At 52.6% G+C, this 12,576-nt stretch overlaps 1 protein-coding gene across 6 annotated transcripts in view; it reads left to right on the plus strand.

Annotated features, from left to right (window-relative positions):
• The window catches only part of Sec16a (SEC16 homolog A, endoplasmic reticulum export factor), a 41,631-nt gene extending 29,067 nt beyond the window's left edge, over positions 1 to 12,564 (plus strand). For all 6 annotated transcript variants that reach the window (XM_076845065.2, XM_076845067.2, XM_076845068.2 and 3 more), the window contains 12 exons: positions 415 to 528; positions 754 to 937; positions 2,010 to 2,255; positions 2,794 to 2,876; positions 3,965 to 4,117; positions 6,133 to 6,210; positions 6,378 to 6,434; positions 6,561 to 6,672; positions 7,225 to 7,362; positions 7,578 to 7,672; positions 9,523 to 9,600; positions 11,240 to 12,564. In XM_076845065.2, coding sequence (XP_076701180.1) covers positions 415 to 528; positions 754 to 937; positions 2,010 to 2,255; positions 2,794 to 2,876; positions 3,965 to 4,117; positions 6,133 to 6,210; positions 6,378 to 6,434; positions 6,561 to 6,672; positions 7,225 to 7,362; positions 7,578 to 7,672; positions 9,523 to 9,600; positions 11,240 to 11,308 — 1,407 coding nt within the window. In that variant the 3' untranslated portion in view covers positions 11,309 to 12,564. The remainder of the gene's footprint in view (positions 1 to 414; positions 529 to 753; positions 938 to 2,009; positions 2,256 to 2,793; positions 2,877 to 3,964; positions 4,118 to 6,132; positions 6,211 to 6,377; positions 6,435 to 6,560; positions 6,673 to 7,224; positions 7,363 to 7,577; positions 7,673 to 9,522; positions 9,601 to 11,239) is intronic.
• The last annotated feature ends 12 nt before the right edge of the window (positions 12,565 to 12,576 follow it).

Below are 12,576 nucleotides of genomic sequence, written 5' to 3' on the forward strand. Positions count from 1 at the left end.
GCCAAGGCTCACACAGGTTCCTAGGTCCACTAAGCACTTGGATGGGGGCGTCATGTGCAGGATCAGGCAGAGTACTGACGCACCTGCCGCAGGTGTGGCACAGGCCTTGCTGGTCCACATGCTTGTGAGTTCGTAGGTCTTCAGACCTCACCCTTTTTGTAGACTCTATCTGATCACCAGTATGGTTGGTTTGGGGTGTCACAGGCACACTGTTAAAAAGTGCCCATCAACATGATTCCAGAGCACTGTTCATTTGAAAACAATTGTGAGGGCTGGGAATGTGGCTCAATGGTAGAGTGCTTGCCTAGCATGTGCAAAGCCCCAGCACCATGCAAAAACAATACAAAAAAAAGACCCAAAAACGGTTTTGCTCAGGTCCCCTGACAGTGACAGGTGCCTTGGCTTTGGTTCTAGATGTCTTCCCAGTTGCGCCTCTTCGATCCTCAGCTGAGGGAGAAACCGGAGGAGGAGTCCTTTATTGAGCCTGCCTGGCTGGTGCAGCTGCAGCGTGTGGAGAGGCAGATCCAGGTATAGTGCTGGCTTTTACAGCAGCACAGCCTCGTCCAGGACTTGGCACAGAGACTGGACAAGAGGGTCTGTGCCCCTGTGATTGTTACCTGGAAAGTATTTGATGTCAACAGTGTAGGTGTAGCAGCATGCATGTTGTTAGAATCTCCTCATTGCTCAGGAAGGGCAGTGGGCATTCCTGGGCTGCTGAGACGTCATCCATATACCTGACTCTGTTCTCTTCAGGAGGGTGCTGTGCCATGGAATCAGGATGGGGCCGACCCCCAGGAGTGCCCCAGCACTCCAGGCTCTGAGGTGGATCAGTTGGATGCCCCAGTGCAGGGTCAGCCATCGGGGTTGGGTGCTGACCAGCCCCTGCTGATGCCGAGCACCGAGCCCTCCAGCCAGGGCGTGCATCTGCTGGCCTCAGGTGGGACATGCAGCAGCCCGTGTGCCTGCTCTCTGGGGTCTGCTTCTGAACAGGGAACATCTCACTATGCTAGCAGGAGTTGAGATGTTGTACATTTCCAGGAGGGCTTTGGGGCCCCTCGGTTACCCCCTCATTTCTCTTTATGCTCCTTTTCTTGGCAAGCCCTTGAGTTGCTGAGCTTTCCTCACTTGTCTGCCGAAAGCAACCCTCCTGCCTGGCCAGGTCTGTCCCCTGAACTCCAGCTGCCTCACCCATGTGCTTCTCTGGGAGGCTCACAAATGCCAGCTCAGACAGGGCCCTATTGTGCCCCACCAGCAGCCTGAGGAAAAGGCAGCATTCTTCCAGGAGTTAGGGTCCATACCTTTCCCTCGTGCCCCATACCTCTGACCTAGATGACCTCGATGATCTTCTTGCCTGATCCCACCTCACCTGAGAAAAGACAGGTCCTCAGGGCAGCCCACAGTCCTGCAGGCTCAGCCTGTAGCCCTGCTGATCTCACAAGCTGCCCTCCAACCCTGTCTTCCAGTTGTACTTCTGTCTTGGGCTGCTGCTGGCCCTGCCATTCTGCCACCTGCCCTCTGCCAAATAGCCAGCCTACTCCATCTGCAGGCTCCCAACCCACCCTGCCAACTCCTTGGTGCTTGCTTTGTTGTCTGACTGGGTCCCTCCATCAGAACTCTGCTTTGTTCGTTGTATCCAGGGCCCAGCTTGGTGCTATCAGGCCCAGGCCCTACCCATGTGCAGAGTTGGGGGAGGTGTAAGGGTGAGTAGCCTGCTTGACTCCTGGCACAGTAGGGAGGACTCTGGACCTGTGGCAGGCAGCCCCTCACTAGCCTGTCTTCAGGGTATGCTGTGGGGTGGAGCCTGTGCCCCACATCACAGCCAGGGACAGGTGCAGGCATCTATTCTGCCCTTGGTCTCCCAGAAAGTGAATGCTCTGCTTTTTATCTAAACACTGACACCCCTTGATAAAAGGAGTGAGGCTATGCAAAAGAACTTGTAACAACTATGAGTGGCATGCATTCAGCTCCCCCATGTGACCAGACCTCCTCTTCTCCATTGTCCCCTGCAGCTCCACAGATGCTCCCTGATGGCCAGCTGGCCCACTCTGCCAGGGTGCCGATGTTCCCAGTGTCATCACCCATAGGAGCCCTGGAGTCAGGTCCTGGCTGTGGACCCCCAGAGCCTGCAGTTGGCTTCCCAGAGCCCTCCAGACCTGATCCTGCAGCATTGTACACTGGGCCGGGGTTGCCACCTGGTGTACCATCTCTCCAGGAAAATGGCTCCCTGCTCCAAGAGACCAGGAGCCTGGACCCAGGTTTGTCTGCTGAGATGCTGCTGTCCTGAGAGCAGCACCAAGGTGGCCTTGGTATTCAGGAGTGGTTGGTAGAGGAGACTGGACCAGAGCTCTAGAAGTTACAGGCCAAATGGGTTAAGGGTCTCTGCAGCAGGAGTGCTGCTGCTGGCTTCTGTCATGACTTGGCTGTGTCATGACATGAAGCATAAATGGCCACTCAGGGTACGAAGAAATGGCCTTGGCAGCTTCTCAGGGTCTGCCCCCAGGCTGTCCTTCTGTGTCCTGTGGGATGCACAGGTGGACGTGGCAGACTTTGGTCTGGAAGTTGGATTGGTAGAGCTCATCCCTGCTCTGTGCCAACTCGTTTTGCCTATTTGAACAAAGGAAAACTTGGGCCTGGCTTTAAGGAACAAAGTAATTTCCCCGCATTGGAAAAGCCTTCAGTCTTGGTTTTCCCAGCAGAGTGGAGCCACGAATCTCAGCTGGTGTGTGTGCTGGGCCGGCCCTGTTGCCCTTGTCGGAGCCTAGAGCCCACCCAATTCTCTCTCTGCCTTGGCAGGAATGGTGCCACAGGATGTGCCTGTCGGGAATGTATTTCCCGAGCCAAGTGAGGAGGACTTCGGTGGAAACTTTGCTGACCTGGTACTGTCCCCATCTTTTCATAACCACTTGTTCTCCATAAAGCTCACTGAGTAGGCACCTAGAGTCCACACTCTTCGGTAGCAAGTAGGAAGATCCTGAAGATTTTTGGAATTACTTGTTAAATTTTTATCAAAGACAAAGGGCTCCCAAATCACTTTAACCCTTAAAGTGTGGAGAGAGATGGAGACATTTGTTTTGTATGGTGTTGTTCCAACATTCTAGAAGATTCTTTATAGACGCCATGAGCTTTTGTTCTAAGTTCTATTTTTTTTTTTTTTTTTGGAAGTGGTGGGACTTATACTTGAGGCCCTGTGCATGCTAGGCAAGCACTCTACCAACTGAATTATATGAATTATATCCCCAGCCCCTTTTGTTATAAGTTCTTGACTTGAAATATATCCTGTCCTTGGAACAGTAAAGCAAGGGTCCAGCAGTTTGGAAAGCAGAGTCTTAACCCAGGAGTGACTCTTTTTTTTTTTTTTGGTACCAGGGATTGAACTCCTGTATACTCGACCACCCACTAAGCCAGATCCCAGCCCTATTTTTTTTTTTTTTAAATAATTATTTTTTGTAGTTGTAAATAGTACCTTTATTTTATTTATTTGTTTTTATGTGGTGCTAAGAATAGAACCCAGGGCCTCATGTGCTAGGCAAGTACTCTACTGCTGAGCCACAACCCCAACCCCCACAGCCCTATTTTGTATTTTATTTAGAGACAGGGTCTCACTGAGTTGCTTAGTGCCTTGCTTGTGCTGAAGATGGCTTTGAACTCGTGATCCTCCTGCTTTAGCCTCTGAGCTGCTGGGATTACAGGAATGTGTAACCATTCCCAGCATCAGGAGTGACTTTTAAAGGTCTTGTCTCACACACACTGCCTGGCTCTGCCTGGGCCTGTCCTCAGTGCAGCCACTGCTCCTTCCAACTCATGTGGAGTGCTGGAGTGGCTTGCTTAGTGTAGCTGCCACTTCAGAGCACACAGAACTGGGCTGCTCTCACCCTTTCCCCTGCCTGGTCCATTTGGTGGCCTGCCTCACTTGGTTCCCCTGAGGAGCCTGAGGAGAGCTAGCTTCCCTTTCGCCTTTGAACAGGGCTCCTCTAGGACAGCACAGGATGCAGAGATTTCTCCAGCCTGGGATCCCACCAGCTCAGGGTCAGCACAGTCTGCTTCTTCTCTGTCACCTGCTTCTGAAACAAAGAGGCCTGCACATGTGGCCAGAAAGGAGACCAAGGAACCCAAGAAGGTATAGTGCAGAGCCACCCACCGCACTGTCCTGCTGGGCAGGGAGCCTGGCCTCTCGGAGGCAGCTTTCTTCAGATGTTGGAGCAAGGAAAAGGTGTTTGCTTGTGTTTTAATTAAAGTAACACCTGAAGTTCTGCTCTTGAGTTGCAGCAAGCCATTGAGTGTAAAGCACACAGCAGCTGAATGAGGGTCTTGTGTGTGCGTGTGAGGTATGCACCACATGGTCAGTGAGGGTGGCTGAGGTCCCCAGAGTGCCCTTGTGGTTGTCACCTGTCAGAGCAGCCCCAGAGCATGACTGGTAGGAGTGGGGCAACAGTCACCACCTTCTGGGTGTTGTGTGATAGCTCCTGTCATATGTGCTGCATCCTGTCACCCTTCTTCTCAGTAATGGATGTTTGGATGGTATTTGTTTGGGGGTCATTGTAAATAGAGCCACATGAATGCTCTTGTCTGTCCCTTGATGTCACTGTGCTTGCTTCTCCTGGTGTCTCCCCTTGAGAGGAGAATTTAGGCTTCAGGGATGCTGCTGAACGGCTTCCCAAAGGGTGGTGCCAAGTCCTCTGCTTATGGTGGCAGAGAAGTGTTCCAGCATTGCTGTGGCCCTCCAGGCCTTTGGCTCTGGCATCCTACTGGGTTGCGGGAGCTTCGCTGTGGTCCACTGGCTTCTCTGAGGAGCACCTTGCATGTGTTTTACCCTCTCCTTTTTCACCCTGCCCTTTTTATGGTGCTCATTCCAATCTTTCTCCATTTCTAGTGGGGCATCTTAGTGACTTGTGGGAGTCCTGCCTGCACCATGGTCCAAGTCCCGTATTAGGTACATGTGTGTGAATGTCCCCTTCAGGGGGTAGAGAGCTTCTGTGCTCCTGATGGTGTCCTCCCAAGAGCAGGGTGGCATTGTTTTCAGAGGGTTCCGTTTGGCAGGACTTAACTTGAATGGCAGGTGTTCTGAACATGAACACGAGTGATCAAAAGATGAATGGAAAGACAAAGCGCAGTGCTTTGCACAGTTTCTCAGTGAGCAGGCAGTGACAGTGCCCAGGACAGGTTGTCTCTGGGACTGCTGGAAAAACAAGACCAGAAGTGTCTTTGGCTGCACTGCTTTTCTCTGCTTTTCATTTGGGTTTCTTTTGGAGTGCTAGAGATGGAACCCAGGGTCCTACACATGCTAGGTAAGCTCTACCAGTAGCCATGCCACAGCTCTATGTGTGTGTGTGTGTGTGTGTGTGTGTGTGTGTGCGTGCGCGTGCGCACGCACACACCAGGGACTGATCACACTTAACCACTGAGCCACATCCCCAACCCTTTTTATTTTTATTTTGAAGCAGGGTCTCACTGAGTTCTTAGGGCCTTGCTAAATTGCTGAACTTGTGATATTCCTGCCTTAGCCTCCTGAGCTGCTGGCATAACGTGTGTTCCACCACTCCTACTCTGTCCTTTTTAATAGAGACAAAGTCTAGCATGTTACACATTAATTACATTGCCTCTCACTCAAATTCCCTCCACCTGGGAAACCAAAGGGCCTTTGTTTTGAGGCCCTCTTATCTGCTGTTCACTCCTCAGGTAGAGAATGTCCAGGACTTTGTTCATCAGGGTTCAGATGCTTAACCTTCCCAAAGGGATATTGTTTTGGATTTTGTTTAAGATACACATGGGGATTGGGGCATGGCTCAAAGGTGAGCACTTGCCTAGCATGTGTAAAGCCCTGGGTTCCATCCCCAGCATTGTAAAAAAATGTGTGTGCGCATGTGCATGCGTGAACACAGCATCCCAGCCTCTTTGTGCACAGTTCCATGCACTAAAAGTACGTGCACACTACAGCACACGCTGTGTCCTCCATCTTCCCAGACTGAACAAGAGTCCTCACGGCCCTCAGCCTCTATCCCAACCCCAACCTTCTGTCTTCTCTCTGGGCCCTACTCCTGGTGACCTCACATGGCATGGTGTCTGTCTTTTGGGGCTGGGCTTGTTTCATCAAGTATGGTGTGCTCACGGCTGTTCTGGTGGCTTTATCTTCAGAGTGAGTCCTGGTTCTCTCGTTGGCTACCTGGGAGAAAAAGGACAGAAGCTTACTTGCCAGATGACAAGAACAAGTCGGTGAGTCTTGCAGAGACAGCATGGTGGAGTTGTGCCTGTTGCAGGCTACACAGTGCTTTTCAGATTCAGAGCAGGCTTGAGAGAAGCATCCTCAGTGATGAAATGCTGATGGCTTGACTTTTCACTCTGCTGTTTGTTTTTTGTCTTTACTTTCTAAATCCTGGTAGATTGTTTGGGATGAAAAGAAGAACCAGTGGGTGAATTTGAATGAGCCAGAGGAGGAGGTAGGCTGTGATTTTTGAGTGTTTGCTATGAGGGGTGGGTGCTTGTTTGCTCCTTGATACTCTGGCATGTGGGTCCTCCTTTTGAAGAGTCCTGAGTGGATTTCTGAGCTGTTTCTCCCTCTGCAGAAGAAGGCTCCACCCCCACCTCCAACATCGCTGCCCAGGGCTTCACATGTGGCTCCCCCTGGGCTTACAGGCCCTCCCACAGCCTCCGTGAACATGTTTTCTAGAAAAGCAGGTAATGACCACAGCTGAAGTTAAGGAGTCTGTGTGGTGCACTGTCCTGCAGAGCTGAGCTGTTGCAGTGTGCACCAGCGGGGTGTCTGTCCCAGTGCTTTAGAGAAGATGAGTTTTATGGAGAGGAATCTTTGAGGGGAAGAGTCTAGTTCTCCAGTGCAAAGCATCAGCATTGATAACCTATGGGCAGAGGTGTCCCATGAGTCAGAAACACAATCTAGAGCTGTGTGCGGTGACAGCTGCCTCTAATCCCAGCTACTTTAAGGCCAGTCTGCGTGACTTAGTGAGACACTGTCTTAAAATTAAAGGTGGGGGTGCAGCTTGGGTAGCGCTCTCCTGGGTAGAGCTCTCACTCCCTAGCACCAAAAAAGAAAAACAGAAATGTAACCTATGTGATGTTGTTGCTGCTGGGCAGGAGCCAGCCCAGTCTGCTCTTGGGGATGCCCTCCTCAGAGGGTCCATGTTCACTCTGATATACTTGTAAGGCAATAACTTAGATGCTGGAGACTGCCTGGGCTGCCTGCCTAAATCTGCTTTTCCCACCCCTTGGCAGGTGGATCCAGAGCTCGCTATGTGGATGTGTTAAACCCGAGTGGGGCCTCGCGGGGTGAGCCAGCTCCTGCTCCTGCAGATTTCTTTGCTCCGCTTGCTCCCCTGCCGATTCCTTCTAACCTGTTTACACCAAGCCCAGGTAGGCAGCAAGGGTGTGAGCGGGTCCACATCAGCCTTCTGGTCCCTGACCTCCGACACCACCCTCTAGAAGCAGGACCCACTCAAGGTCATGTTCTCCATGCTCTGGCCTCCTTCCATGGGGGCCCCACATGGACTGGAGCTCATGCCCTTGGGTTATAAAAGATGCCTCGGATCAGGATGGGGTGGTGGCCTCATGCCCTCTCTCATTCACAGATGCCGAGGAACCACATCTTGCAGAAGGAGCTGGCAGGGTAGGACCAGGGCCAGCTGGGGCTCAGGCCAATTTAGAGCCCACCACAGAACCCAAGGTAGGCAGAGTGCCATGGGAAGGTGGGAAGGGACTTGCAGGATGATGGCCCCATCCTGCCACACAATGCCTCCTCTATGAGTCAGAGTCCAGAGCATACACATGAGCATGTTTCGACTTAGGTGAGATCCACAGGAAGTGCAGGGTGGCAGCCAGGAGCTGGGAGCAGCAGGCAACAGCTTCCCTTGGGGAGGGTGAAGTGGCTGTGGACGTGTTGATGCACTGTGTGTGTTCAGAAAGACCTCAATTCTTGGAGTGGGTAATTGCCCCATTTCCTATTTCCTGGGCAGATGTTAAAAGCTCTGCAGGGGTCACTCCCTGGGTCCTGACTCCCTGCTACAGACTGGATGCACCCAGGGAGGAGAGGAAGGGAGCACCTGGCACAAAATTCCTTCTGGGGCCCAGGCTTGGCCAGCTCGTTTGCATTAACCAGTGGCCCTTTCCTTTGAAAATGCACATGTGCACAGGGAAAGGCAGCTTAGGGTCTGAAGTGCAGAAAGTATGTTCCTGGAGGGGCACTTGTGTGGTCACCATGTTGTGGGAGCTCCAAGGAGGGCCTTCCTCCACCAAGGCCTCCTTGGAGTGGCACAGAGCTGTAGGCTGAGGGCTGGACGATCCCAGTGCCACGCCAAGCCAATGTTTCTTTCTTTCTTTAAAAATATTTTTTAGTTATAGTTGAGCATAATATCTTTATTTTGTTTATTATTTTTATGTGGTGCAAAGGATTGAACCTGCTTCACCTCTCTAGAGCCTTAGTTGCCCCTCTGTGATGTGAAAGTGACAGTAGCAGCTCACACATACTAGGCAAGCACTCTACCGCTGAGCCCCAGCCCCAAAGCTTGCTTCTTAACAAACACTTTAGATTGAAAGAGGGATTTTAAGCTAGCGGGCATCTTCCCTTTCTGAAGCACATTGTTTCTGGTGGCCTCAAAGCTTTGTGAAACTGAGCTGTAGCTTGGAGCATGACTGCCTCTGGCATGTTCTTGCTGTTGGCAGCGCTTGCGCTGCAGCTCAGGGACTCACCGTCGCACTGAGTAAGCCAGCTTGCGGACCAGGTTGTGTGGCTGGCAGTCCTCTTTCGCCAGATTTCGCTTTCGTGGCCTTGCCTTTGGCCTGCCCATGCTGGGCTGCTCTGTGCACCTGTGACTGACACACCTGGTCCTGCTAAAGCACTACTGACCAGGGATGAGTATTCCTTTGGCTGTCCGGCCCTCCTGGTTAGCTGTCCAGATGCCCCCACGACAAGACCCACCCCACAGTGTGGGGAAGCTTGAAGACGCTCCGTGTTCTGCTTCTTCTGCACTGGCTTTCCAGGGAGTGGGCCTCGGCCCTGGCTGCACTGACCAGGATGCCTGCCCTCGGAAGAAAGATGGCTTCTTGCTGGTCAGGTGTAAGGAAGTCTCCTGCCATCCGTGGGAGTGTAGCCCTCGTGGCCATTGTGTGGCTGGTCTGGGGAGGTGGAGGAATGCTCCACCTTCAGTGTATATTGAGGGCCAGCTCACTCTTGTCACAGAGGCTCAAGGGACATTTTGGCTGCACATGAGACCCTGGATTCTGCTCATGCTCCACCTCTGCCAGCTGACGGGCCACCACCAGCAGCCTCTCGGGTCTGCGCTCTGTGTGTCTTCTAAAGTTCAAAGCATTGTACTCTGCATGTTGCTTTTGTTTTTGCGATAGTCCTGTGAGCCATCCAGTAATGACACCCAGTGTTGCCAGTACTGTCCCTGTTCTGCTCCTGTGGCCTGTTTGAGAACATTGGCAGTCCTTCTGGAAGAGTGGCCCGTGTCTGCAGCTGGACAGCAACTGCTGTGCAGTCCTGCCTTTCTGAGGTGACTTCTCTGTGTTTTGCAGGCTCCCGGTGACCACTGCCCTGCAGGGAATCCTCCCAGTGGAACTGTGCCCTTCTATAGCCCTTCCCAGTTGGCACAGGTGAGTGACCTTTGCCTTTCCTGGAGACAGCCCCAACTGGCCTGTTGGCTTGTGACCCTGGCTGCATAGTGGAGGCCTCTCTTCTTCCCAGACTCTCAGAGTTGCACAGCACAGGTGTGAGGAGGCAGCTGCTCCCCATCCCGTTGTCCCTCTCTTCCTTGGTTCTCTCAGGACTGGCGTCTGGCCCCTTTTCTTCTGAGCTGTCCTGTGTCATTGCTGCTGGGCTCTTCAGGCTCAGTGATTTCTTTCGGCCTGCTGCTCAGGAGTTTAGGGTTTGTCTCACCCCCAGCCCACCTGGAACTCTTGTCCTGCACTGGGTGGACCACAGGAAGCACTGTGTTCCTTCCCTGGGTGCTGGCCTGTGGTATGTGGCTTTCCCAAGTTCAGTCCTGTGTGTCTATGGCACTGCTTTCCTGGGCTGAGTCTGGCTTCTGGGCAGCAGGCTCCCACCTGGGCCCTTTCCTGCCTCATCCTGGGATGCAGACCCTGGAGCTGGAGCCCCTGGTTTGGCGTCTTTCACCCTTGCACTCTGCTCCATCCCTTTGTCTGGGGGTGCTGTCGGGGCACTTTGCAGCCCGGGTGCGTGGCCAATTGGCAGGGCCCAGCAGCTTGAACATGCCTTTGCCCTGGTGGTTGGGCTGTTGGAATTCCTGACAGTTCTCTTTAGAATCCAAGGTGTTCTTGCCATTTTCTGGTGCCCACTGTTGGGATTCCAGGGTCTTTATCCTTTCTGAAGTTTGAAGGGAAGTGTCTGCCCTCCGGGGCCTCTAGCTCTGTGCTGAGGGTGCCTATGCTGTGGGCTAGACCCCTCAGTGTGCTGGCCTTTGTGTGCCTCCTCCAGGGAAATGTTCAGAAGTACTCTCTGATTTCTTTGCCTCTGTCTTCTCTCCTCTCTCCAGTCTCTTGCCTTGGAGTGTGGTCTGGCTGTCATTTCAAGGGGAGTGCAATAGGGGAAGAGGTGTGGGTAGGCATCTTGGGATTCCAAATGCGAAGCTCACCTGGCTTTGTTGTCAACTGGCCACCTGGCCCACGGGCTCTTGATCACATTTGTCCTGCGGGGTGCTAGTGCTCCCTTGATGGCCCTGTCCAGATGAGGCTCTGACCCCCCAACACTGCTGCGTCCCCAGTTATATTTGCATCTATCTGCTTTCAGCTTCAGATGATGTCACTTCCTTCTCTTCTTTTCACTTCATCTTGTGCTTGCCTCGTAGCTTTGCCCCGTCCCTTGCCTTTGGTCCAGCAGGTGTCAAAGAGGGGGAGGAAGGTCTGCTCTGCCATTGGTGCCTGGTGGCCTACTCCATGTGCAGTAGGGAAGCCACCAGCCACTGGCCACCACTCGACTCACCGCACACTCAGCTGCGCCAGCTCTGCAGAACTGGCCTTAGGTCTCATGGCCCTGACAGAATGAACCACTGTGGAAAAAACCCTCTGTATATTCCCATGTACCAGGAATGACCAAGTGCAGCCACCAAGGCCTTCAGGGTGGTGGGTGGACGAACAGTTCCCCAGTTAGTGACCATTTGATCTGAGTCAGCAGTCCCTGTGGCTCCTCCCACTAACCGGCCTCCTGCTGTGTGGCCCCTGGTGCTGCTCATCCTGGAGGTGGGCACGCAGGTCAGTGCTGTTTATTCTGTTCCAGGCCTCCACCAGCTCAGGGAGCTCAAGGCCAGGGAGGATTGGCCAGAGGAAATACCCGGCACTGAACTAGAGTCATCCCCTTTTGGATTTGCACTTGGAACCCTGAGATGACTGTTCTCCACCAAGAACTGGATGGACTGCCTAGGGTCTCCTGCCCCCAGTGGACATGGCAGTACCTCAGAGCCGGTCATACTGTGCATCTCCTCCTTACCGTCCATCTCTATGAATCATTGCAAAATTAATTCCATGGTTCCTTTCAGATGCTGGATAGAGTGAATCTGATTCATTTTTACACAAAAGCACGGTGTTCCTTTCCTAGTCACTTAGGGTGATCTGAGAATGTGACGCTCTGAGCCTCTTGAGCACATCCCATGAAGCAAGACTGGATGGGGGTTGCCACATGAGGCGATCAATGATCCTGGGAAGCCAGGGCCTTGCTCCAACCACCTGACAATTATTGCAGATGAATCTACAATTCCTTGAGGATGTTGAGAAAAAAGACCTAAGAGGATCCTCGGCCCTGCACCTTGCAGGTGCTCAAAGCTGGGGAGACAGGTCCTGACCGCAGAGTGCATTTCTCTCTGGTAATGAAGATATTTCCAGCCTAATTGGGATGCCTGACCTGGTCACTAGGAGGAGCCCCAGAGAGCTGATGTAACCAGCCAGTGTGGGTCTCCCTTCCTGAGTGTTAGCTTGCACAGACACCTAGCCAAGGAGCTGTGCAGGCTGCACCCATGTGCCGTGCCCCTTGGTTGGTGTGCACCAACCAAGTTGGTACATCTTGAAGGGAGGGGCTTGGAATTTTCCCGACAGACCTCTGGAGCCTTGGTCTCTGCCCCAAGTAGAGACCTTCAGCAGCTTTAGGCCCACCAGGCCTCCCACTCTTCCCAGACAGCTTTAAGGCTTCACCGACTGTTCTTAAAACTCCTTATTCTTGTTGATCTAGAGACTGAAGGAAAGGGGAGATTTAAATATTTATAAAAATCAGTAGGTAATAATTTGGGTAGGTTCTGCTGGGGGAACATAAACGGTTTGGCATTTTTGAGTTTAAGTGTAGAGATTGTAGAATGTGGAATTAGCACAGCCCTTCCCAGTTTTCTGGTTTACTTCATCATCTAGGAAAGACCCCCAGAAAGTTTCCAGATTGCTTCCCAGGCCAGTGTGCCTGGACCCACCAGTTCCCACCACTGAGAGGTGTGCCTGCTGGGACCCTCGCCCTCCAGAGCATCCCTGCTCAGGATGTGACTGCCTGCCACTTGATCCAGGAAGCTCCCTCGGAGGTGGGAGCTGCTATTTTTCCTAAATGCAAATTGTTAAATAAACTATTTTGGGCTCTCA

The sequence above is a fragment of the Callospermophilus lateralis genome, chromosome 2 (assembly GCF_048772815.1).
Source record: "Callospermophilus lateralis isolate mCalLat2 chromosome 2, mCalLat2.hap1, whole genome shotgun sequence".
NCBI classification, from domain to species: domain Eukaryota; kingdom Metazoa; phylum Chordata; class Mammalia; order Rodentia; family Sciuridae; genus Callospermophilus; species Callospermophilus lateralis.